This window comes from Sminthopsis crassicaudata, chromosome 4 (assembly GCF_048593235.1).
Source record: "Sminthopsis crassicaudata isolate SCR6 chromosome 4, ASM4859323v1, whole genome shotgun sequence".
Classification (NCBI taxonomy): Eukaryota; Metazoa; Chordata; class Mammalia; order Dasyuromorphia; family Dasyuridae; genus Sminthopsis; species Sminthopsis crassicaudata.
Genome location: NC_133620.1, coordinates 29,614,902 through 29,640,688, shown reverse-complemented (window position 1 = coordinate 29,640,688; position 25,787 = coordinate 29,614,902). Strand labels below are relative to the sequence as shown.

The 25,787-nt window shown below is 53.1% G+C and overlaps 1 protein-coding gene across 1 annotated transcript in view; it reads right to left on the bottom strand.

The window, feature by feature from the left end:
- ERI3 (ERI1 exoribonuclease family member 3) overlaps positions 1-25,787 on the bottom strand; it is a 142,294-nt gene that overhangs the window by 78,865 nt on the left and 37,642 nt on the right. The window contains exons 3-4 of the mRNA XM_074266139.1: positions 13,930-14,046; positions 8,482-8,541 (exon numbers count right to left, since the gene is read on the bottom strand). Of these exons, the coding sequence (XP_074122240.1) occupies positions 8,482-8,541; positions 13,930-14,046 (177 nt within the window). The remainder of the gene's footprint in view (positions 1-8,481; positions 8,542-13,929; positions 14,047-25,787) is intronic.

Sequence of the window (25,787 nt, the reverse complement as noted above, 5' to 3'; positions counted from 1 at the left end):
TCATTCTTCCTTCCTCTTTCTTTCCCTTCCTCCTAGAAATTATTGTTGAGTTAATATTCTTTTTAAAATTTTTATTTAATTTTATTTTTTAGGTCATAAGTGTACTTTCATGTTTAACATATTTCCATTTGAGTCTTGCTGGAGAAGAAAAATCAGAACAAAAGGGAAAAACCACAAGAAAGAAAAAAAAAGTGAAAATAGTATACTTTGATCTGTGTTCAGACTGCATAATTCTCTCTCTTGATGCCGATCGCATTTTCCATCCAAAGGTTTCTGGAATTGCCTTGGATCACTGAACTGCTGAGAAGAGCTAAGTCTATCACAGTTGTTCATCATATAATCTTGATGTTGCTATGTATGATGTTTTCCTGATTGTGCTCACTTCACTCAGCATCGGCTCATGTTAAATCTTCCCAGGCTGTTCTGAAATCAGCCTGCTCATCATTTCTTATAGGTCAACAGTATTTCATTACATTCATATACCACAATTTATTAAGTCACTCCCCAATTGATGGGGATCTATTCATTTTCCAATTCTTTGCCACCACAAAAAGAGCTGCTACATTTTTCAAGTGTGGGTCCTTGTCCCTCTTTTATGATCTCCTTGGAAATCTGCATTCTTCTTGAAGATTTTCTTGCAGATGTTTTCAAATCATTCTCTTCTGTGTTTACGCCTTGAGCTTCCCTAACACAAAAAGCAGCTCTTTTTGTTTGGACCCTTTTTTTGTTTTTGCTTGCTCCTTCTTCCAGCTTATATCTTGGTTATGCTCCTTTATGTTAATGGCAGGCTCCAGTCACTTCAAGCAGAAATGTCACACCTGGGTCCGGGATTATGCAAGTTTTCACTGCTCTCACAGTGGGAGAAAGACGGGGAGAAAGGCCTTCTGGTTTAAGCTCTGCAAGTTCCTGACTTGGACAAGTCTGCTGGCTTGTGCATTATTTAGTTTCGGCAGAATACTGCTGGACTCTGTCTCTTTTAGGCAGATGGGAAATTCTTTCGGTTCAGAGGACTGAACTCCTGGCTCCACTCTGATCTGGGACTCCTGCCCTGGTTATTCCACTTGGAGCTTATGTGTTCAGTTAAAGACTAGAACTAAGTCACTGCTATTCTCTTGGACTCAGAGTCTCAGAAGTCCATTTCTGGAACTTGTTCCTTGCTCAGAACCTCGCTAAAGCCCGCAATGGCTTGGAGCCACACCTCTCCTCCCTAGATCTGTAACCTAGAACTGAGTAATAGGTAACAAGAATGCCAAATGGCATCAGTTCTTGTAGCCAGAGCTAGTTCAACACCCCTGGGTGTTCTTCCTGCCCCAGGACTTCCTGCCCTGGCACCTTGCCTTGGCCTTTCAGTCCCTTGGAGTTGGAATGCTCCATGCTGCTGGCACCATGCCCACTCCTGGCAACCCTCTATCCCCAGTGTCAGTAGACCTTTCTGTCTGTCTCAGTAAGCTGCCTAGGACTGAAGAAAGGACTCACTGTAACATATAATTTTTTTTTTTTTTTTTTTTTTTGCTTTCCTGGTCAGAATTCAGTTCGGTGCATTTTCTAACATCCTGGGCAAAATGGTCCTTCTTGGGTGGCTGTCTTCATCATTCCTCCAGACTGTGTCTGACTAGCTATGGACTCCTGCTGGGGAGGACCATCTGTGCTAGACTGACCAAGGAAGAGAGACACGGAGTGCAGACTACTATGTGGCAGACTGGAATCAGACTTCAGGCAGCCCTTCTGAGGCAGTTACAGCTGTCCAGCAGAAGCAGCTTGTCCCAGGGGTGGACAAAACAACTCTGCTGTGCTCCTGTCTGGGCATTAAAGCCTGCAATTCAGGGCCCTGGTTAGTCATACATTAGCCACCAAGTGCCAAATTCTGACAGATGTCATTCCAACTCCCCTCCCTGATACCTTCCGCTCAGAGCCCTGGCAGCCCCAAGGGCCAGGGCCCTCCACGCTGGCGCTGGTTCAACAGCACCACTTGGAGCTTCCTACGCAGGATACTTCTAGGACAGCCCTTCTTCCCCCATAAGTACTCTTTCTTAAAACACTATGCCCGCCCTTCAGCCTTTCCCATTTCTTTGGAAGGAAGCAGAGCCTTCTGGAGCCATGGACTAGCCATGGATCCTAACCTACAAAACCTAAGAGCTACCTGAGAGGCCCAGGCTGCCTCCTCCCTGAGTTAGGAGCTCTTGCTTGTTGCCCAAGTTTTGTGCCTTGTGCACAGATTGCTGGGACCCAGGCTTGGCTTCTACAGTGTTCTTAGCTTCTATAAACCTCTGGATATCGAGTTCTTCTTCCTGTGTCACCGTTTCTTTATAGTATCAGTGTCTGACTGGACAGCGTTTCTTCCTCTCTTATCTGAACTACTCTGAAACAACAACTCCATCCTGGAATTGCATAAATCATTTTTGAGCCCAAGTACAAAACATTAGACTTACCCCTAACCAAGGCTCTATACTGCTGGGAGTTTCTGATTCAGACTATCATTCAAAGCAGTCCCAGTAAGCTTCAGGCCTTTCCCAAATCAGACACAGACTACTTTCTTTCTGCCTCCAACAATGCTGACTATGACAGGAGCCAGAAATGTGATTTTCATGTCCTAGGATTTCATTTTTCTGCAACCAATCAACAAGCATTCACTTTGTGCATCCCAGGTGTCAGTTTGTGTGCTGAGCACTGGGGATAAGAATACAAAGAACGAATCTCTGCTCAGTGCCCAGATGCTGCCGTTCTGTTCTCTTCTCCTCCAGCAGACTGCTCTCTCTCATCCCATTCTCCCATTTCCATCTTTTCCTATCTGCTGGGTGATTCCCCACTATCTGTAAAGATGCCCTTCCTGGGGATCAGCCCCCCGTTCTCGAAAACCCCTCTCTTAAGCCCATCCCTGCCAGCCTTCATGCTGGCCCCTTCTGTTTGGCAGAGAGTGCCTAGGTGCCTCCCACTCTCTTTTGAAACTTGGCTCTTGGTCTCATTCAACCCAAGCTGCTCTTTCCAAAGTTACTAACGATCTCTGAATTGCCAAGTCGAATGACATTTCCTTAGTCCCCATCCCTCTTGCCCGCTTAGCAAGCCCTCTTCTCCTTGATACGCTCGTCCCTTCCCAGCCCTCCCACCCACCTTTCTAACGGATCCTCCTCAGTTTTCTTTGCTAGCTCTTCCTCAGTCAGGCGCCCCCTCTGAGAGTCTTATCCGTCTCCAATATTTAGCTCCCATGGCTTCAGGGATCACTCTCTACAGATGACTCTCAGATCTCCCTGTCCAGCCCCAATCTCACATCTCCAAGCACCTTTTGGACAGCTTGAAGCGCATGCCCCACACATCCAAAACAGAACTTACTCTTTGTCCCTTCGCCTCTCTATGTCTCCTGTGGCTGATCCGGGTGTCCCATCCCCCACGATGGGCTCCTTCTCACACCCTCCCCATATCGAATCAGCTGCCAAGTACATCTTTTCTGCCTTGGTAGCATCTTTCACACATGCCCTTTCCCTCCTCTGACAAAGCAGACAACACGGTCTGTCAAGCGGTGCTCGTCACCCTGGGCTGGGCCGGGCTCATGCCCCGAGTCTCTGTCCCATCCCCTGACTGAAACGTGAGTCTGACCCCGTCACCTGCCCCTCGCCCTCATTCTGTAAGCTTCAGGGGCTCCCTGTGACCTCCAGGACCTAACAGAAAGTATTCTGTTTGGTCTTTAAAATCTTTCCCTAGCCATCCTTCCCCATCTTCCCAGGTTTCTTAGTCCTTAGTCCTCGCCACGTGTCCCTGTGACACCGGCCTCCCCAAACAAAACGCTTCCCCTGCTGACATGAACACTTTCTCTGGCCCAGGCCCGACACGCTCTCCCTTCTCATCACTCCCTCCAGGCTCCCTTCCCCTTTAACTAAGCGCCTTCGCACTCCTCCCCAGGCTCGGTGCCTTCCCTCTGAGAGCGCCCAGATCACTCTGCAGTCTCGGGGGCTCGCACGCTCTCTCTCCCATCACACAGCTTTTGTCTCTCACTGTATCCTCAGCACTTAGCAGGGTACCTGGCACACAGCTGGCACTTAATAAATGTTAAGTGACTCGATTTGACTTAACTCTCAAGTCATTTTATGCCCATTTTATGGACCAGGATCTGGAGTTGGTGATTTGTGGCAGGAAAGTGCTGGGAAGGCCAGATTCATAGCTGGGTCCTCTGCCCCCCCCCCCCCCACATAAACACATTTACATCTTAATTCAATATAACACGCATTTATAAAGTGCCTACTGTGTGCTGGGCTTGAAGTAAGGCAACGGGACATAAAGACAAGACTAAGGCAGTCTCTGCCCTCCAGGAGGGACAGACACAGTAATTTATGGGCAGGGGGTTGGGGGGAAGGGGGAAGATGCAGAAAGACCTCCTGGAGCTGGCTGCACATGGCTGAGTCCGGATTAGGTGTAAGGACGCTGAGATTTGGAAAGGAGCAGGAGGTCCGGCCCATGTAAAGGTGAGGAGTCATGTCACATAAGCAGGACAGTGAGGATGATGGGAAATCTCCTGGAAAGAAAGGCTGGTTCCAGAGTGAAGGGAATTTAGGCCATGGCTTGTGAGGCTTTGTGTGGGATGAATTCACTGCTGTGAAGTACAATGTCCTGTGCCCAGGAACTCTGTCGGATCTCCCTAATAGAGGAATGTCCCCCTGGGAGCTTGAGGGGCAGCACCAGGAACGGGGGGTGCTATTGGAGGGAGCTCTATCCTGGGTCTCCCTAGGCTGGGTGGGAGGAACATCTGGATGCTCTTCCATCTTTTATCCCCAGTGCTCATAACTCAGTGACTGGCACACAGTAAGGGCTTAATAAATGCATACTGACTCTAGACTGGAAACAAAGTAGATGCTCGTCTGGGGAGTGGCTCGGCAGATTCGGTGTGGGTGTAATGGTGCATCAGTGAGCTCTAAGATGTGACAAACGAGAAGTGCAGAGAAGCCGGAAGGACTTCCACAACAGTGGGAGAGCCAGGTAAGTGAAGCCAGGAAAACAATCAGACTTCGGCAACGTCAGAGGAAGAAAACACCAAAACGGAACCTGCTGAAATGGGTGAAAACAAGCATGGTCCAGGGGGATCTCCAGGGAGAAGACGCCTCCAGCTGCGCAGGGGACACTGCAAATGACATCGAACCTGCTTTCTCTCCTTTTCCTTGTTCTTTCTTTAGAAAGAAAATTCTCTGTAAGGGACGCTCCCAGGGAGGGGGGGAAGAGGAATATGGGAAAAGCCAGGTGACAGAAGAAGCATTAAAAGTCTATGCAGAAGGTGCTCAGGTACCCTCGATGAGCTCCGCTCCCCCCAGCCAAGCGGCCACAAGGAGGCTAGGCCGTCACACTGAGAAAGCTGGCATGGGGGTCGTGTGAGCTGGTGGCAGGGGCCGGTAAAAGACTGTACAAAAGACTTCCTCAGGAGAGGAAGGGGGGAGAGAGCCACACAAAGAGAGACAGCCAGCCAAGACAGGCACAGAGAGACCCAGGGCAAAAAGGAGAGGAAGGGAGAATGATGCTAGGAAAGGATGGCTACTCTGATCTTATTTTAAAAGGGAAGAGAAGAGATTTTGTAAAGCAGAAGCCAATGAACATGATTTCCATTTCTGGAGAAAATCATTAAGACATATTATTAAAAAGTTGCTAAGTAAACATCCAAAAAGGCAAATAATATTATACTCAGTCACTCAATAAGCATTTATTAAGTGCCTATGGTGGGGCCCGTACGGCCGGTCTGCACTGGACTGATTTGGAAAACAGTGTTCGGTACATTATTAAGTGCCTACTTTGTGCCAAGGGCCTCACTGGGCACAGACAGAGACCAGGCAGTGGGTGACCTCAGACGCACCTAGGTGGCCCGATGGATAGAACACCAGACTCTGAACAGAAGGACCTGAAAACCATCCTGCCTTGGACACCAGCCGGCTGGGCAGGTCACGCAAGCTCGGCCCGCCTCCGTGTCCTTACCTTTAAAATGAGCACCTCCCTCACATGGGGTGTGTAACGTGTCGCGTGCCGGCCAAATGTAGGAGGGGGAGAGCGTCTCAGCCCTGCCATGGCCCACCAAGGCGCACACCCCTCCTACTCCCCTTCCCTCCTCCCTTCAGCCTCGCTCTCTCCCAGGCCGTCAGCCTACACTGGCTACGGTCCTCTCCAGCTCCAGGCTCTTCCAGGGCCCTTGGCCCTCTTCTCTGGTTGCAGTCTTACCCAGCCTTAGCCCGGGGTCACTCCCACTAACTACCTCTGGTCACGTTCTGCTGACCGGGGAATAATAAGGACACGGCTGACGGGCCCCCACAAGTCTGTGCTCCATGATCAGAAGTGGGCCCTCCCTGCAGCAGGGCGTCGCAGGTTCTAAGCCACTCACATCTCGCTTGCTGCAGCAACACTTCCAGATCTCCCTCCTTGTTCCTCCCATGGGGATGAATAATCACAGCAGCTGCTTCCCACAGTTGTGTCTGTGCTCTGTAGGAACCCGCTCCCTGTCTAGTGCATGGCAGGCACTCTACAGGTGCCCGCTCCCTGCCTGGCACACTGATGCTCCTCCCCCTCCCTTCTAGGTGCCTCTGCAGGCCGCACCCCCTGTTTGCTGCCAGGTTCTCCCCATTCTGAGAGCCCAGTGTCCAGAGCTCCTTAGTGGCCGGGCAGGCTGGGTGGAAACAGGGGAGGTGGAGTCCATCAGGGATGCACTTCTAGGCTCGCTCCTGAGTTCAGAAAGCCCGGGCCTCAGGAGTACGAGACAGGGGAAGTACGGCTCCACCAGGCTGCTCCAAGAAGAGCCAGAGCCTGTAATGGGGGTCCACAGCAGAGAGAGCCTCCGATGCAATCTTGGGGGTTCCCCACTCGCTTTCCAGGTCCCAAGTGTGGGCCTGCAGTCGCGCCCCAGCATGTGCCATCTCTCACTGGAACAGGCACCCACTGTGCAGTGTGGCAACCTCCATTCGAGCCCTTCCTGGCCCAATGGACCTTCTCCATGCTCTGAAAAACGGCACCAGGGCCTCCCCTCCCCTCCCTAGGCCTCCCTGAAGTCCAGACAAGCCACATCAATGGCCAGAGGCCCTCCCAGCTGCCCTGGGGAGGGAGCCCCTCCTGCAAGCTCTCTGGCTGAGGGCTGCGAGCCTCAGAGGCTCAGGCCAGAGGTGAGATGTGCACACTGGGCTGTCCACAGCCTCCCTCCCACCACCCGCTGCCAGCCTGGGAAAGCCAGCCCATGGAGGTGACGGCTGCCTCCACCCCCGTGGCTCTCCCCTCTGCCTCCGGCCCATCCACCGAGAGGCCGGGCTTTCCCCATCAGGCCCAGGAGAGAGGGCCACACACAGACTTCCCTTGTCCTAGGCCAAGGAGCCTCGGCACCGGCTTTTCAGGGCTTAGTCTCAGTTAGGTTAACCGGGTGAAGAGAAAAAAGCAGCTGAGAGCTCTCCAAGGTGGCCCTGTGCCCCCAATGCCCAGGCCAGGGGGGGTCATCCGCCTGAGAGAAGAGACATGGACAGAAGGACGTGGGGGGCAGAGAGCTGGGGGGAGCAGAACTAGCGCACTCCCGCTGCCTCATTCCCCAAAGACGGAAGCCCGAGGAACAGCCGCCTTAGCCTTTCCCCGCTCCCTGAGGAGGGAGCCCAGCCTAGAGTGTGGTCTCCGTCAAGGCCTCAAAAGCTTTAATTTGATTTCCCTCACACAGGCAATCGTTGTAATTATTCTGATTAGGAATCATTAGCCGGTGCAGCCGGCACACCCTGACAGGCCCAGGCCTCCCCGGCAGCAGGCAGGCCGCCCAGCCCAGGGAGGGGGTGCTGGCCCGGCCGCCCTCCTGGAGGAGCGGAGAGCAAACAAAGCCAGCCTCGGGGAGGGCACAGGCCGGGGCTGCGCAGTTAATGAAGTGCTCACATGCCACGAGGAGCCAGCATTTACAGCTAAACAAAAACAAAGCCCCAAACCCACTGGGGGCCAAGGGCCAGATGTCTGCTCAGCTGGAAGCTCACCTGGAGGAGGGAGGGGGAGGGAAGAGGGAGGAAGGAAGAGGGAAGAAGGGGAGAAGTGTGGAGAAGAGGGGGAGGGAAGGAGAAGGGGGAAACAAAAAGAGAAACAGATAAAGGAAGAGAAAGGAGGGAGGAAGAGAGAGGGAGAAGGAAAGGAGGAGGGAAAAAGGAAGGGAGAAGGAAGGAGAGCAGGATGAGCAGGGGAGAAGAAAGGAAGGAGGGAAGGAAGAGGAAGGAAGGAGAGCAGAAGAGCGAGCAGGGGAGGAAGAGAAGTTGGCATCCAACAGACCCCCCCTCCCTTCCCCCAAAGGAGACCCCAGAAGGGCCAGGAGGGCCCACATGGGAGCAGCGCTCAGACCCCCTGCCTGATCCTGGGTGAAGAAGCCTAGTGGAACAGCTGGCCCTGGGGAGCCCCTCTCCGCGGCACAGCAGTAAATGACATTCTAATGAAGCCGAATGCCCAGCTGGACGCTCCAGAAGGGGAGGGGGGGGTGGTCAGAAGACAGGAAGGAAGGATCATCAGACTTACCTCAAGCACCTGCTGGAGATTTGGTTGGCCATCCACCATGCCTTGAATGATGCCAGTCAGCTGGAAGGAGAGAAAAGACAGGCCACTGAGCCCAACATCGCTACTGCACCCACAGGAGCCTCTAAGGAGGGGTGCCTGCCCCCCAACGTGCCTGGAGCACACAATGGGAACTCCAGTCGACGTCCGGGCTCTCCCAACGGTCCACAGATGCACTGCGTCCCACCCAGCAAGGACCCCGTCTCCTCCTGCTGTCCTCCTCTCAACCCATCACGGTTCATCCTTCAAAGCCTCCTTGCCCTGCAGCCGGCTCCAAGGAGCCTCCTCATGTCTGGATCTCAGTCACTCACAAACTACCCAGCCATGAGGACTCCCGTAGCCATCTCCTCACAGCCAGGAGGACCTTCCTCCCGATGGCCAGTGCTCCCTCCTCTGCTCTCCCCCCCCCCCCATGAGCCGGCCCCAAGCCTGCCCTGCCTACAGAGAGCCCGGACCTGGCTGGAGACTAGTGGCTGATGGCCGGCCTTCTGCCCCGTCCTCTGAGCTCTGCACGTGCCCAACATGTGTCTGTGGGCATGTGCTGCACAGCAGACCTGGGTACCGACGCCTGCCCCTGCCCACTCCACCTTCTTTTTAGCAGCTCTGATTTTGTGTTTTCATAGCCTACTTATTTCTAGACAGGCTCCTTCCTGGTTCCCCACTCAGGAAGCCATTTTTAATAACAAAAAGGAAGAAAAAAGGGAGAAAAGCTTAGCAGCACTAACCATTTCCACAGTGGACCAGGACCTGCACCCACGTGCACTTTCCCATCTCTCTGCCGGGCCAAGCTCCTAGGTTTTTGCAAGAACTGGGCCCCAATACTGGCCTGGCTGTAGACAAGTATGGTGGTAAGCCAGGAAGCCAAGGGCCAGGGAGGAGGAAGCTGGGTCTCCACAGCCCCAGCTCTAGCACCTGCCCGGCAAAGGCACAGAAAGGAAGCCGGGGATGAGGAAAGTCAGCGGCCCCACATGGCCAAGGCGAGCCGGCTTGTGCTCAGTGCCCACCCTTCCGAGGGCACTCGGGCCGGGGGCAGGGCAGGGTTTCAGATCAACCACCAGTCAGGCTCCCACTGCATTTAAAGAGCCCCCTGCACCTGCGTCTGAGAGGGAGGACGGCTGGCTACAGGGGAGGACCCTCCTCCTGCCGCCATTGCTGCCGCGCTCCTCCAGGTGGGTGCCTAGAGTTCATCAAGTTGTTATTAGGTGGGAGCTTAAAGTATGGGTCGGGGCCACTCTATTTTATACTCTGAAAACTGTTTTCATATTAATCTGTATTTTAATTGGGTAACAGCAGCTGCCTACAGACTTCCCATGGTCGAACAGGAAAATAAATTAAGAAGATTAACGACGCCGTTCCTTTCCTCCATTTCCACGCAGTGGGCCCTGGCTCTCCTCACTTCACAGAGAAAGCCCCCCTCCTGCACCCTTTCCTTGCCTGGGGAGGTCCCTGGAGGACCGAGGGAAAACCCCCAGGAAGGAGCCATGGTCAGGTCTTGTTGCCTGGGGGGGTGGGCTGGACAGGAGCAGCAGTTGGAGCCTCCACGCCCACAGGCCACAGCAGAGCCCACCACCCAGACCAGCCAAAGGGGGCCCTTCCTCCCCAGTCCCTGCAGATCTCCCTGTTCCAGGCTTCCACTTCCCAAATGCTAACCTCAGGCACTGTGCTGGCCCCCTTCCCTCCCCCTCCCCCAATTGCTTGCTGTCTCTTTGGTCTGCACATTGGATCTACTTGTAAATAAGGTCAGCTCCCTGGGGGCCAGGCTCGCACCCCGGGGTCCCTGGTTGCCCAGGGCCTGACACAGAGCAGGAGCTGCCTGATAGAGGCCGGTGGGCTGGCGGTGTCAGTGGTGGGCCTGCACCCTACTGGGCCAGTGACTGGCAAGCTCCCCGACCTCTGACCTCATCATAGTGACCTCCAGCTGGCTGCCCTCCTCTGCTTCTTCCTTCCTGATCACTGGTCAGTCAGTAAACATTAAGCACCTACTGTGCGTCAGGCACTGTGCTAAGTGCTATAGATTCAAAGAAAGGCCCAAGACTGTGTCTGCCTTCAAGGGGCTCACAGTCTAAGGGGTTGGGGGGAGAACACATGCACACAGGCTGTATACAGTCCAGGAAAAACTGGAGCTAATCATGGAGAGAAGAAGATACCAGCAGCCTTGGACCACCCAGGAGAGTTGGGGGGGGAGGGCACCACCAGCAAGTCTTCTGTACGAGGTGGGAAATGCTTCAGGGGAGGGCAGAGGGGCACACGGCTCTCCTGGGTCAGGGGGCCGACATGGCAGGTATTGGGGACTTCCCTAGATAAGGGCCTCTGGGCCTGGGTAACAGCCCGAGTGGGAAGGGAAGCTGCTGGCCCCCAATCAGGGAGGAATCCTTGGCATAAAATCCTCTCCCAAGAGTCCCACCACAGCCCTAGGAGGTCAGAGGGATCATCTCCAGGATCCAGCTAAAGACCCTGGGGCCCAGAGACGAGGCAGGAGCAGCTCGGGGGCTGCAGGCCCGCTGGGATGGAGTGCTAAGCTGGGCCCAACAGAAAACTGTCTCGGTTCTAGGTGAGAAGCAGGACTGGCCAGCCAAAGCCCAGAGATCCTGGGACCTCAGAGGAGGGGGAGGTCCTGTGGCCCCCCAGAGATGGCCCTGGCTGCAGGGAGGAAGGCAGCCCCTCTGCTCTGATGCTCCGGGGCATGCCTGGCGGGAAGGCTGGGAGTGGGGAGAGGGCTGAGATGAAGGGGTCCCTGCCTCCCAAGAGGTTCCAGGCCAGGACTTGCTCACCTCAGGGAGGGCAGAGGGTGATGGCTTTGCAGTCAGATCCCACCTCGGGCACCTAGGAGCTGCGTGAGGGCCGCCAGCCCCACTGTCCTCACTCCCAAGGCGGCTGAGAGGCTGATCCCGATGAGACGGGCCCGGGGGGAGCTCCACAAGGTCACCCGCTATTATCACCATGGCTATAAACAGCAGGATTTCTAGAGCACCAAAGTCTGCAAAGATCTCGTTCTGTCCTTATAACCACCAGGGAGACAGATGCTTTTACTGCCCCCGGTGCACTGAAGAGAAATTCGGGGCTGCCCAGCTAGAAAGTATCTGAGGTTGAATTTGAACTCGGGTCTTCCCCAAGAGCAGGAGGTCACCTCGCTGCCGTGAGTTCTGTGGGGAAGTCCTGCTTCCGGGCCTGCCTGAAATCCCTCTCAGGTTCCCCTCGTCCGGATGGGGCCCCGGAGCCGAGAAGCAGGCCCAGCTAGGCCGGAGGTCAAGGTGGGGCTCGCAAGGGCACAGACCCCCCGCCGGGGCACAGACCCCCCGCCGGGGCCGTCCCTGCGGCCCCGAGCGGCTGCCAATATCATGTCAGGCTCTCTCCCTGAAGTTTATCTCCGGCCCCATCGCCCTCTGCCAGCACCGGGGAGACAGTTTGCTGATTATGTAAGCGCTCGTCTCGGGCCTGCAATCTGACAATCGGGCCTGCTCTTTCTTCCCAGACAAAGAGACCAATAAATCTCCCCTTCCTGAGCACAGGTGGGAGAGACAAAACCCTTTCCTGGCATTTAGCAGAATGGACAGAATAGACGTGAGCAAACAGTTGGGGGGGTGGGGGGGGAAGGAGCGGGAGGGGGCCGTCCCTGCAGATCTCAGTCCAAAACACGACCTGGGCCTGGAGCGCAGAGGCTCGGAAAGAGCTGTGCATTCGCCGTGCCCCCAACTACCGGCCCCCCAAAGAAGGGAGGGGTCAGGCTTCATCCACCATCCACAGTGGACGCTTCAATCGTCCTGGCCCAGGTGCTGGTCAACCACAAAGACCACCCTGACAGGGCCACAAGCTGTAGGCTGGCTGGAGACAGGGAAGGTCCGGTGCTGGGAGAAACCCAAGGGGACCCGAGTCCCACTGGCAGCCCCAGAAGACATGTGGCCCCCATCCCCATCCCCCCCCTTTCTGTTTCCCTCCTTTTTCCTTCCTCTCGCTCTCCCTTTGTTCTATTTGTCAGTTTCCTCCACTTTCTTCCTCCTTTTTTCTGTTTCTGTCACCCCCTCCCCCACCCAGACACACAGCTCTCCCAAATCTCAGTCCAGACTCCCCACATCGGTCCTGCGCTGTCCCGTGGCCGAGCTCGGCTCCTGGGCCGTTAAGCTCTTCTCGGAAGGCTGGCCTGTTTTGTGCATGGAGAGAGGTGGGGTGGAATAAGGGACCTGGAAAGGGAGGGAGAAGGAAAGTGACAGCCAAGAAAGGCCTCTGGGAAGCCCACCAGCGCCTGTGACCTCACTTGTTCTCTTCTGTCCAGATGCCGTCTAGGGGACCCATTCTAAACTTTCTGGGAAGACCCTGAGTTCTCCAGGGACCCTATGTTGGGGCCTCATTGCTCCCCTGCCTACAGGCCCTCAAGCATCTCCTTCCCACCGGCCGTCCATCAGAGTCTGGGGGAGAGCTGGCCCTGAGCCCCAGCCAGCTCCCTGGAGATCCGGCTCTGGCATCCTGAGGGTGGGTCCTAGGAGAGGCCCTGGGTGACTGGCTGCTCTCATGAAGACCTGCCAAGAGGGGCTGAGATGAGCTGGGGGGTGGGGAAAGGGGAAGGAAAAAGACGGAGTAGAGGCAGGGAAGGGGAGGGGGGGAGGGAGCAATAAGCTCCAGGGAGTTCCAGGAGGGGAGGACCGCCTGCCCCCGCAGCGCTGTGAGGCTCACCCGAGATGCGACTGGCACAGCGCTCAGCCTAGCCCGGCGCCTGGCACACAGTAGGTGCTACCTAAGGGTTAGCTATTCTTATGACAGGCCAGAGCCCTGCAGTGGGGGGGGGTTAGGGCAGGGCCAGGGCCGGACAGTGGGGACCCTCGGCTCCCCAGCCTGCAGAGGTGGCGGCGGCAGCGGGGGCCCCGGCAGCTCTGCTGGAGCCTGGCCGTCTTCTACATAGCAGGAATGTCATTTTCTGGTTGGTTAGGCGCTGTTTGCGCCCTGTCTCTTTCATTTATATGGATGTGGGAGAAGGTGACTGTCCAAAAGAGGGCAATTTTTCTTAGTGACATTAGTGGGGCGGCAATATTAGAGATTCTCGGGGAGACAAAGCTCCGGGAAGCCCGGCGTCTTCTACTCTTGGAAGAACGGGCGAAGAACAGTTCGCTTCCAACAGCCCCGGGCCCTGGAGCCCCGAATCCCTGAGGCTTGCTGCCCGGCTGCCTGAGGAGGGGGGAGGCAGTGCTGCTCTGGCCTTGCACAGGGCTGGCCTCAGGAAGCTCTGGGTCTAGGACCCCCAGGATGCCCTGCAAAGGGCTGACCAGGGAGGAAGTCCCTACGAGAAAGGGAGTCTGGAAAGCCCCCCACCTCCCGTCTGCACGGCCTCCACGCTCCCTCCCTCCTGGGTCACAAGCCTCTCAGAAAACCCGGCCCAGAGCCCCCTCTCCCCAGGCCCCCTCCCAGGACCTCACCCTTTACCTCTGTACAGAAGGGTGTCAGCTGAGGGTGGACAGCCGGCTGCACATACATGTGAAATGTGGACTCAATCTCCATCGTCTGACCATTTAACTTCAGAATGGGGAATTCGATGATTTCCTGCAGGGAGGGAAGGAGGGAGAAAGACACAGAGACAGAGAGGGAAGGAAGGAAGGAAGGAAGGAAGGAGAGAAAAGGAGACAGAACAATAGGGAAGAAGAGAGAAATGAATGAAAAGAGAAGAGAAATGGGAAAAAAAAGAGACAGAAAAGAGAGTCTTTAAAATGACCAGTTTCAATTCAAAAAGTACTGATTAAACACTTACTGCATGAAAAGCAAATCACAGCCTGAAATAGAGCAGAGGGCTGGAGAGAGCAGGGCCTTCTGGGCCTGCCCCCGACTCCGGCCGCCGTGAGGTGGCGGGCACAGGGAGGGTCCCTAGACCGAGGGCACAAAGACCAGTCCCTGCCCTTGAGCGGCTCTCATTCCGTGTAAGCAGTGAAGGTCTGGTGGGATGGGCTGGGGCAGAGAAGGCCAGGGACCGCGGCCCCCCGCTGAGCCGGGCGCTTCCCAGGGGCCCTCAGGCAGGAGAGACTGTGTGCCAAAGGCCCGGGCCGGGAGATGGCAGGCGGGGAGGTCGGGCAGGGAGCTGAGTCTGGAAAAGCAGGCCCAGGCCCGGAGCATCGGGCCGAGGTTAGAATTAAGTTCAGACCCCAAAGGGAACCTTCTTGACCTGGGGAAGGGACCAGTCACAGCTGGGCTGCAGAAAACTCCCTTTGGCAACTGAGTGAAGGGCGGTCAGGAGATTGTCCTATGGTGTAGACAAGTGGGGATGGGCGCCTTAACCGGGGGTGCATGTGGCAGCCTGGAGATCTGCGCCCACAGAAGAGATCCCCCGCTGAGAAGGCCCCCCCTCCTCTCTCCCTTCTTCCTCATCATCCCCCAGAAGTCGGTTCCAGTTCTGAGCTCAGAGCTCGAGATCCCTGACCTGCACAAGCAGAACCTCCGAGCACCAGCAGTTTACCTCTTCCCTGCAGGCCCACTTCCACCACTCTCTGTGTTCAGTGACACATCTTTCTGGACTTCAATTTCTTATGCATTTATCAAGCACTTACTGTGTACACTGAGCACAGAGGACACAAAGAGGAAGCAAAGGCGTCCCCGCCTGTCCTCAAGGAGAGAGGGGATACACACAAGGGACTCAGCAGGGAGAGTGCAGGCTGGGGAAGGGGGGTAGAAAAGGTGAAGGGAGCGTCTGGGCCGAGCCTCCTGGGGCTCCAAGGGGCAGGGAAAGTCCGACGGACCGGGGCGAAGGCACGCAGAGGGGGGCGCCGGGGACAATAAAAAGGAGGTGGGGAGATGCTGAGCTCGAGCGACCCCCAGGAGCCCAGCCCGAGGCATCTCAGAGGCCAGAAGTGATACAGCTAGAACGCAGGACTCTCCTGGGCAGATGTAACGGCAGTGAGGCGGTGCTCCGTAACCCGCTCTGTGCCAGCGACCCCCCACCCACAGCCAGTCAGCTGACACCCATGGACCCCCTAAGTATGCAACCCTAACCCTAAATGCGCGCTGGTCAAAATGTTCCTTAAAACAAAGGCCTCGGTTAAGAACTGGTGTAAAGGAAGAGGACAGCGGAGAGAACCAGTTAGAGAGGCTGGTGAGGGGCAGAAGGAAGCGAGGGAGGAGGAGCACTGACGTGGCCCCCCTGTGTGCTGGGCATGTGGTAAGCACTCCCCAAAGACCACATCTGGCGTCACTCCCATCATTATTCGTGTAGATGTTATTGGTAGCTGTGGTTATCCCCATTTTACAGGCGAGGAGACTGAGGCAGACGGAGGTTCAGTGACTTGGCCAGTGTCACACAGCTAGTGAGGGTCCCTGGTCAGATCTGAACTCTCTCTCCCCTGGGCCCCGCTGCCCCTGGAAGGGTCAGACAAACGGACAGGAAACCAAGAGAGAGCAGTGTCACAAAAGCCGGGGGAGAGGCGAGGTCAGGGCTGAGAGCAGGAGAGCGCTTCCTGCTGAGGGACGTGCTCCGGAGCGAGACTACGGAGGGACTGCAAGGGCAGAGGGCTGGGCACCGCGGGACGGCTCCCTCAAGGGCTTCGGCCGCGAAAAGGAGACGGGGAGGACGAGGGGAGGGAACAGGGACGGAAGGATGCCCGGGGCCTGGAGGCTGGGAGGGCACAGGGTGTCTTCAGGCGGCCAGGAAGCAGCCGGACCCAGGGAGGGAGAAGGAGATCCGAGCAGTGCTCCGGAGGCAGCGGAGGGAGCGCCCTGGGCGGCGGGCAGCAGGGCAAGGCCCCGGAGAACCACCGGGGGCAGAAGAGAAAGCGGCCAAAGGAGGCGGGAGACTGCATCTCCTCCTCCATCCGGGCTTTGCTGACAGGGCGGTTGTGAGGACCACGGAGAGTGTGGACGCAAAGTAAACCTCCGAGCCGGCTAGACCGACGCTCCCCAAATGGAAGCCGAGATGGCTGCGGCCCTTGGGCCTGCCAGCCCCCCCCACCCCCCAGGGCCTATCTGCCACTCAGAAGCTGACACATTTTTAAATGACCTTTTTTTGGATGTGTGGGAAGGGGGCAGCTCCTCTATCCCAGCTCCACTGCCCTGCGTTGGGGGAGGGAACACTGAGGGCCCCCCTTTCCGACCCAAGCGCCGGCCTCCGCCCACTAGCCTGCCCGTGTGTCTCTGCTGGCAGCAGGCAGGAGAACAAGAGAGTGGTGATTCATCAGCAGGACCGCCAAGGATACAAATGACCCGCCATCAGAAATGGGCACCGACCTGTTCATAGAAAGTTCACCCCATGCCAGGGAGATGGGCTCCGTAATTATTTCTTTAAAAAAAAAAAAAGTCTGAAGCCAAAAAGGAAAAAGAAGAGACTGGATAAAGCCCACTAAGAGCCGCCTCCCCCCACCCCCATGCCCCCCTCCGCAAGCCCAGAAACTTAATGGAGGAGGAGGAGGAGCAGGAGGGACAATTTGTTTGGTGTCTCCAAGATTAATTTGTCTCCGTTATTTAATAGAGATGCACAGCACCAAGGTTCTGGCGTGCAAATGAGGCAGTGGAGTGATGGCTCCTGGAGCTGCCCGCCTCCCCAACCGCTCCGGGAGAAGGGAAGCGCCAAAGGGGGGTGGGGGTGGGAGGGGGAAGAGCGGGGGAGGGGAGAGAATAAAAAAAATTATTGCTTTTTAATATTCAAAAACAGTTTGTGAAATTTAATCAAAACAGAGGAAAAGCTAACATTTTTACCACTTTGACATTTTTATTAGCGCTTTCATAAATTTTTAAAACATGAATGGAATTAGTTTACAACAAAAAAAAAACTGCCCTGAAAACATCTGGAAGAGACAAATAGGAAATAATAAAAAAATAAATAAAAGCAAACTCCTCCGAGTAAAATTAGCATGTGGAAAAGGCAGCCACTGCAGGGAGGATACGGCACAGCCCGACGCCCGGAGGATGGCCTGGCAGCCTTGCCAGGGACTGGAGCTCCCCCGGTGCCCCCAACCTGGACAGCCGGCCCCTCTGCCACCATCCCCCGACTCTGCCTAAGGTCTCCCCCGAGAGAGAAATCCGCCTGTGCCCAGAACTGCGGCGGCCCTGTGGGCACCACACTGGGCCTGGCTCTCAAAGCTGGCCGAAGGCGGAGGATCAGAGGGAGGAAGAACTGAGGAGGGTGCTGGGGGAGGGGGGAAGGGGTTTTCTCCCAGTCCGGGCAACAGACAACGCGTGGGGGACACCTGGGCCCACCTGGCTTTCCCCCATCCAGTGAACCTGCAGGGGCGGGTCTTCTCCCAGCTCCCCGGCCCAGAAGGCGACCCCCCCAGAGTTTGGGAGGCCCCAGCCCCCTCCACACCAGAGAGCGCCTCCCTCCGCGCCTGCCTGACAGGGTCTGCTGCCCCGGTATCTAAGGCAACTCCTCACTAACCATGTTAGCCAGACCCACAATGAAATTTAACCTGTGACACAACGGTACTTTTCATTTAAACTTTCATTTGGAGGGAAGCAGTGTTTGGAGACCTGCAGTTTGTCCTGCTAATAAAGACAAGTGTTGGGACCTTTCAGGGTGCCATTCATCTTTGGCCTTTATTAAATTCAATTTTCTTAAGCCCATGATACATTATGAAATTAGGAGTTGACATTCCTCTGGAAACAAAAATATCTATCAGACATAAATAAAAGGGAAAAACCCGCTATTACCAAGAATTTATGGTTTAAAGTTGATCTCTTTCCACTTTGGTCCAAGCACACAGCTTGTTTCAGAGATCCGGAATGCTATTACACATCTAGAATTTCATTAGTATTTCTTATGAAATGCTAAGCACTTCAGCTCCAGGGCTCTCAGTCACGGTCACTGTCTCCCATGGTCCAAAGGGAACGGACGCTGTCCAGCAACCCCAAGTCTTCTCTCCCTCTGTCCTAGGAAGGCCTGGTCAAACCCAAAGGGAAGGGATGGGAGAAGAAAGAACCCAGGAAAAGGCAGTGTCCCAGAAACCTCCGGGGCCCCCAGAAGAAGGGGTGCCCGAGCCCCTGCACCAGATCAGGCAGCCCACAGTCCAGGTGCCACACAAGAGAACCGCTAGGTGCGTGCCCAACAGGAGGCAGAGGATGGCACAAAGCGAGCAGCTGGAGGGAGCCAGGAGGCAGAGTCCAATGCAGAGCTGTCGAGTGTGGCAGGAGCAGAAACGTGGAGAGGAGGAATGCCAGTCCTCCTAGGGCCTTGAAGGCCGGGGGCATGAGTGTGAACTACCAGGGGGAACCAGGGAGCCCAAGGTCCTGGGGCCCAAGAATGCCACCCAGGCATCTGCTCAGCCTCCAGGGGGAAGGATGGCTTGGGAGGGGAGAGGCCTGTGGATGCCCAGAGGGCTGGCAGGCAGCGGGGTACTATGGAGGAGAGGGGAAGCGGCAGGTTCTAGTATCTGGCGAGCTGTGACACGGACGCAGACACGTGGATCCCCAAGTTTAGGCTGTTAAAGACTCACAGGCACCAGGGGAATCCAGAGATGGATGGATGGAGAGAGCGTTTATTAGCACTGGGGATACCAAGACCAGCAAGGCAGACCTGCCCTCAAGAAGCTTATGTCCGGAGAAGAGCTAACACACGAAGGGGAGGTGGGAAGTAAGGGGGATGGGGGGACAGGCCGGCCATGGTGTGGGCAGTGCTGGGAAAGGCCACGGATGAGAGGAGGTAAAAGCTCCGTCCTGGAGCCCCAATGGAGAACAAGCTGGGGGGGGGGGGGGGAGAGAATGGTGGCTGGGCACAGGATGGGACCAGAGGTGAGAGACCCAGGATGGACGCTCCCAGAACCAAATGTCTGTTGCCCCCATTTTTTGCCTATTTTTGTATCCCTAGCACTCAGCACAGCACCTGGTATACAGCAAGAGCATAGTAAAAGCACAGAATACAAGGCTATCTGAAGGGCGGGCCTCGGGGTGGAGTCCGACCTGGAAAGTTACAAGGTCTCCCCTTCTCCGTGGGGCAGGGGCGAGGTTGGGGGCCCACCAGATGATCTCTGGGAGCCTTTGAATCCTGCATTCCCAGGCCTGTCAGGTGGGCCCAGTTCAGAGGGCACAGGCTACCTGGCCCGCAAAGTCCTCTCCGCTGTAGAGCCCACAACCGCACCTTTGAGGAACAGCATTTGGGACACAAACCAATCATGCCCCCCCACCACAGCACGCCCCCAAAGGGCTGACAGCACCTCCTGAGCAGCCCAGCCTCCTCCTTAACCTTCCCCCTTCCAAACCTCCCCCAGGCTGCTGCCCTCCGTGGTCTGCCAGGTGCCATTCCCAGCCATCTTTGTCTGAATCTGGCCTGCTCCCTCCCTGACCGGCATAAAACCCCGGCTGGGCCCAGATCTTCAGCCCCATCTCCTCTAACTCTTCTTCGCCCAATCCTTGCTCAGCCACACTAGACTGGCTGGACACTCGTCCCTCCAATGTTTACCCTCAAGATCCAGGAGCCCCCCCCACCTCCAGCCTATCCTGGCAGGCCAGAGTACTGGGGGACATGTGAGGGGGGAGCAGAATGTCCTTCTCTTGGGATACCGGTACGGACTTCACAGGAACAGAGCGGGGGAGGCAACAGTTTGTGGAAAATGACCTGAGGCGGTGGGGAGAGGGTTAGTGCAAGATCAATAAGAGTCAACATTGTGGCAGACTGTAATATGTCAAAGATTACGGGAACCAGGACAGGGACCACAAAGCTGGAGAAGAAGCTGATTTTCAAAAAGCCAGGGAGCGGTCCACAAACCCAACGAGCTCAGCTCGGATTCCTGGGAAAATTCATTAAAGAGAGAGTTCTGGCAATGGAAAGAAAGGCAAGCAGTGACTGCAAAGAGCCAGCCTGCTGCAACAAGGACAGGTACTGCCAGATGGACTCTTGTCCATTTTGACTCAGTTGCTAAAAAGGTGAATCAGAGGAATGCTGGGAAAGAGCTGACCTAAAATTTTACCAAGCGTTTGACAAAATATCTCAGGCTATTCTTGCAGAGAAGATAGAGGGATGTGAGCCAGATGATAACACAATTAGATCTGTTCAGAACTGGCTAACTGGCCAGATTCAAAAAATAATGCTCAATTCGGAACTTAACAGAGACCAAATAAAATGGGTCCACAAATATAGAACAGAAAGAGGCTCATACATGACATTACAGTTCCTACTATGCACAACGTGCTTTTCTTTTGAAGTATTACAAACAGTTTAATCTGTCCTGCTTGTCTGTGCTTCTCTCTGACTTTTCCTTCTGTATTCTATGCATTTTTTTTAAAGGATGTCTCAATGATTTTTTTCCCCTTCTCCCTGATTTATTTTTTGGTTTGTTTGTTTTGCTACGTTCTCTCTAGCCCCTTTTGATAAAAGAAAACAAAATCCTTGTAACAAATAAGCAGAGTCAGGCAAAAGTAATTCTTACTTTGGCTGACTGAAAATGCCCGTCTGATTCTGCATTTCAAGTCCATCAGCTCTGTCAGGAGGCTGCATCAGTTCTCCGGAATCACCGCTGATCATTGCATTGATCACTGGTCTTAAGTCTCAAAGAGTAGTTTTTAATGGCTCAGTGTCAATGTGGTAGGAAGTCTCCAGTGGAGTACCCCAGGGATTGGGCCTGGGCTAGTTAACATTTCATCCAAGAGGAGGATACAGGTAGAGCTGGCATACAACCAAATCTACCGAGGGCACAACAAGGAGGGAAGGGGGAAGAGTCCAGAGCCTAAAAGATCTTAGGTTGAACTAATAAGATGGAATTTAATAGGAATAATGGAAGCCTCATCTGGGTTTGGACTTGGTGGATTTCTACAATTGGGATGTGTGTGTGTGTGTGTGTGTGTGTGTGCATGTGCGCGTGCAAACACATGTTGTCCCATGCCGATAGAGTGAGTGACATCCGTGTTTGGACGCTCCATCTTGTGTACTCTGATTATGTAAGAGTATTTTTCCTTCCCTGTCTTCTGCCAAATCCCCCATCCCCACATATTCTCATTTCTTGCTTCTCTTAAGATCATCAAAACCAAGCAGAGCCACCTCAGGCCTTCGTCTGTCTTATTTAACTCTCTGTGGCCCCCGAGGACATCGAGGGTCTGAGAGCATATGTGTTTCTCCTCCTATTAGAATGTAAACAAATTATCAGTCAGTACGTCCCTTCCAAATGATTAAATGTATTTACCGTTCCGTTTCCCTCTGCTTCCATTTCAGAGCGACTGCTCCATCTGGCCTTGGAAATCCTCTTCCTTACCAATTGTCCATTTGCTCCCTGCACGGTTATGCGCCGTTGTGCTGGACAGTTGGGTTGTAAGCCTTTCAGAACAAGATCGTCTTAGTTCTCTCCTTGACAGCAGCAGCTGCCAAATCTTTGTGATCCAGATCGTGGCTTCTCGGTCCTTGAATTCTTTCAGTCTGGCGATTGGCAGCATTTCCTCTGGATTTTGACTATTTTGTTTCTGAGAGTTTTCATTTTGAGTTTTCTTTTAGAAGGGCTGGTTAATAGAGTCTTTCTAATTTTACTTTCTCTGCTGCTCTCTCTGGGCCATTTTTGTTTTTGATTTCTTGAAGTTTAACTAGGCTTTGGGGAAGGGAGTCTTATCTTGTACGCTTTTCTATCTGGTCTGGGGTTATACAGAATATCTACTGCAAGTGTGCAGAAACGACAGGTTAAAGACAAGCAAGGCACGTCCCCACAGCCAGGGCAGGACCCAGGACAGATTCTCCTAAGCTGGTTGCTTTTGATAGCACGTATCTTATGCTTTCTTCCAGTTTTTTCAATCTTTTTATTTTTAAAAAATATTTCTTGGCTAATGGATGCGGTTTTTGGTTGGCCCATTCTAGTTTTCAAGGAGTTCGGTGCCAGGTAAGGTTTGCCACTGCCTGATTTAAGCTGCCCATTCTCCTTGCCATTCTTCTCTTTCCTCATTTCTCACGAGTTCCCAGGAGACCCGGGGTTCCTCCTGTGAAGCTCTATTGGGCTTCTGATGGAGGTCCTCTTCATCTAGGTTCTCTCTTGGGATTCTCTCCATCCCACTATTTCTCTGTTGGGTAGGAAGGTTCCTGTTGTTCTCCTGCCCCAGCTTTTGGCAGGGGACTTTGTGTCTGAGTCCGACTCGGCTCTTCTGCATTCATGGGTCCTCCCTGCTCAGTCTGGTCTTGGCCACGGCTTCAGGCTTGGGCTCTGTAGGAACCCCCAGGTCTGGTTTCACTGAGATTCTGGCCTTGGCTTCTGTTTTTTGTTCGTTGCCCAATCCCCAAACTAGATATGGCTCCACCCCCTACTGTGACCCCGGGTGGTGCTGATCAGATGCTCTCGCTGGGAATGGTGGTAGGCATCCTCAGGCACTGATCCCCTCGCTGAGGCTCAGCCATGGCACGAGGAGGCCTGCCTGAGCCCTCCCACCCTGGTGCTGGTCTGACCTTTTCCCCCCACTCAGGATCTGGGCAGACCCCAGTGGCCTGTATGGAGCCCTGGAATGGACAGCAGAGTTCACAACTGCTTCTCTGTATTCTTCATCACCGTCTTGGTCCATTTTCAGAGAGTTTTCAGGGGTCCGTGCAGAATCAGGCTCCTCCACATCCTAACACGGCCACCTTCCCACAACTCTGACCTTTCCAGCCCCACGGCCACATTTCATTCAAGGTGCCCCCGATCCTTTCCTGAGTGAGTGCATCCCCTCCCCCCAAACTCTAGCACATTTCTGTATCTTGCACAAAGGGATCAGCATAAGTGGAGGGAGCCTTCCTCCTCCTCCTCCTCCTCCTCCTCCTCGTGAATAGGCCTTCCCTTTTGCCTCTAGAATAAAAGATAAGCGGATGGTGCTTTTAAAGCCTTTCACCCATGCTCCAACTTATCTTTCCGGCTGGCCTGGATGTTCCTCTTGATTTTTATCTGTCCATCATAGTAGGTTCTCCCCTGTCCCCGGTGCCTGGAATGCCCTCGTTCCTCGCCTCTGCCCGACAGCATCTGTTCCTCCCAGCTTTTGCCTGGCAGCTTTCTAGATCTCCCCTCCCAGGTTACATTATATTCAGCCTGCCACGCTGAGACAAGTCCCGGCTGCCTTAGTCTGGAGTGCTCCCGCATCCTGTAAGCAGAAGCCAGCGCTGGGCACTCGACGGACTGGTGTGAAGCCCTCCCTGCCGAAGGCTCGGCTGAGAGCTTCCATCCACCCCAAGAGAGAGGAGAGAGGAGCAGGAGAGGACCTGGCCCTGGCGATCAGGGAGAGAGGCTTGGGGGGGCCTCAGACGGGGGGAGCAGCTCTGGTTTTTGTCTTGAAGAGGGAAGGCTTAAGAGAAGGAGTCAATCCAAGAGGGAAGGAGCCTTGGCCGGAAAGTTGGAAAGTTATCTTAGACTGTATTAAGAGAATCACAGCTTCCAGGAATAAAGAAGGAACAATCCCCTCAGAACTTGCCCAGTCAGACCATGTCTGCAATACTGTATTTGATTGTGGGCACTGAAACTTAAGTCAACAAGCATTTATTAAGTGCCTACTGTGTGCCTGGCATGGTGCTAGGCACCAGGCATACAAGAAAGCCAAGGACCCCTTCCCCTCCTCCCTCAAGGAGCTCCAAATCTAATGGGGGCGAGAACAAGGGACAGCAGAGACGTGTACAGGTACCTGGAAAGTGACCTCAGAGACAAAGTGCCATTGGGACCTGGGGGGAGAGGGGGTGCTGGAAAAAGCCTCCTGCAACCCCCAACCAAAAATTAAACTCGAAATACAAAAATTAAAAGGAGAAATCAATAAAATTGAAAGTAAAAAAACTATTGAATTAATAAATAAAACCAAGAGTTGGTTTTATGAAAAAGCCAATAAAATAGATAAACCTTTGGTAAATTTGATCAAAAAAAAGAAAGAGGAAAATCAAATTGATAGTCTTACAAATGAAAAGGGGGCTCTTTCCACCAATGAAGAGGAAATTAGAGAAATAATAAGGAGTTACTTTGCCCAACTTTATGCCAATAAATTTGATAACTTAAGTGAAATGGATGACTTTCTCCAAAAATATAGGCTCCCTAGATTAACAGAGGAGGAGATAAATTGCTTAAATAGTCCCATTTCAGAAAAAGAAATAGAACAAGCTATTAATCAACTCCCCAGGAAAAAATCCCCAGGGCCAGATGGATTCACATGTGAATTCTACCAAACATTTAAAGAACAATTAGCCCCAATGTTATATAAATTATTTGAAAAAATAGGGGATGAAGGAGTCCTACCAAACTCCTTTTATGACACAGACATGGTACTGATACCTAAACCTGGTAGATCGAAAACTGAGAAAGAAAATTATAGACCAATCTCCTTAATGAATATTGATGCTAAAATCTTAAATAAGATATTAGCAAAAAGACTTCAGAAAATCATCTCCAAGATAATACACTATGATCAAGTAGGATTTATACCAGGAATGCAGGGCTGGTTTAATATTAGGAAAACTATTAATATAATTGACCATATTAATAATCAAATTAATAAGAACCATATGATCATCTCAATAGATGCAGAAAAAGCATTTGACAAAATCCAACATCCATTCCTACTAAAAACTCTTGAGAGTATAGGAATAAATGGATTATTCCTTAGAATAATCAGGAGTATATATTTAAGACCGTCAGTAAGCATAATATGCAATAGAAATAAACTGCAACCTTTCCCAGTAAGATCAGGAGTGAAACAAGGTTGCCCACTATCACCATTACTATTCAATATAGTACTAGAAACGCTAGCCTCGGCAATAAGAGCCGAGAAAGAGATTCAAGGAATTAGAGTAGGAAATGAGGAAATTAAACTATCACTTTTCGCAGATGACATGATGGTATACTTAGAGAACCCCAAAGACTCTGCTAAAAAGCTACTAGAAATAATTCAAAATTTCAGCAAAGTGGCAGGATACAAAATAAATCCACATAAATCCTCGGCATTTTTATATATCACTAACAAAATGCAACAGCAAGAGATACAAAGAGAAATTCCATTCCAAACAAATGTTGAGAGTATAAAATATTTGGGAATCCATCTACCAAAGAAAAGTCAGGAATTATATGAGAAAAATTACAAAACACTTGCCACAAAAATAAAATCAGATTTAAATAATTGGAAAGACATTCAGTGCTCTTGGATAGGCCGAGCGAATATAATAAAGATGACAATACTCCCCAAACTAATCTATTTATTTAGTGCTATACCAATCAGACTCCCAAGAAACTATTTTAATGACCTAGAAAAAATAACAACAAAATTCATATGGAAGAATAAAAGGTCAAGAATTGCAAGGGAACTAATGAAAAAAAACTCAGAGGAAGGTGGTCTAAGTGTACCTGATCTAAAGCTATATTATATAGCAGCAGTCACCAAAACCATTTGGTATTGGCTACGAA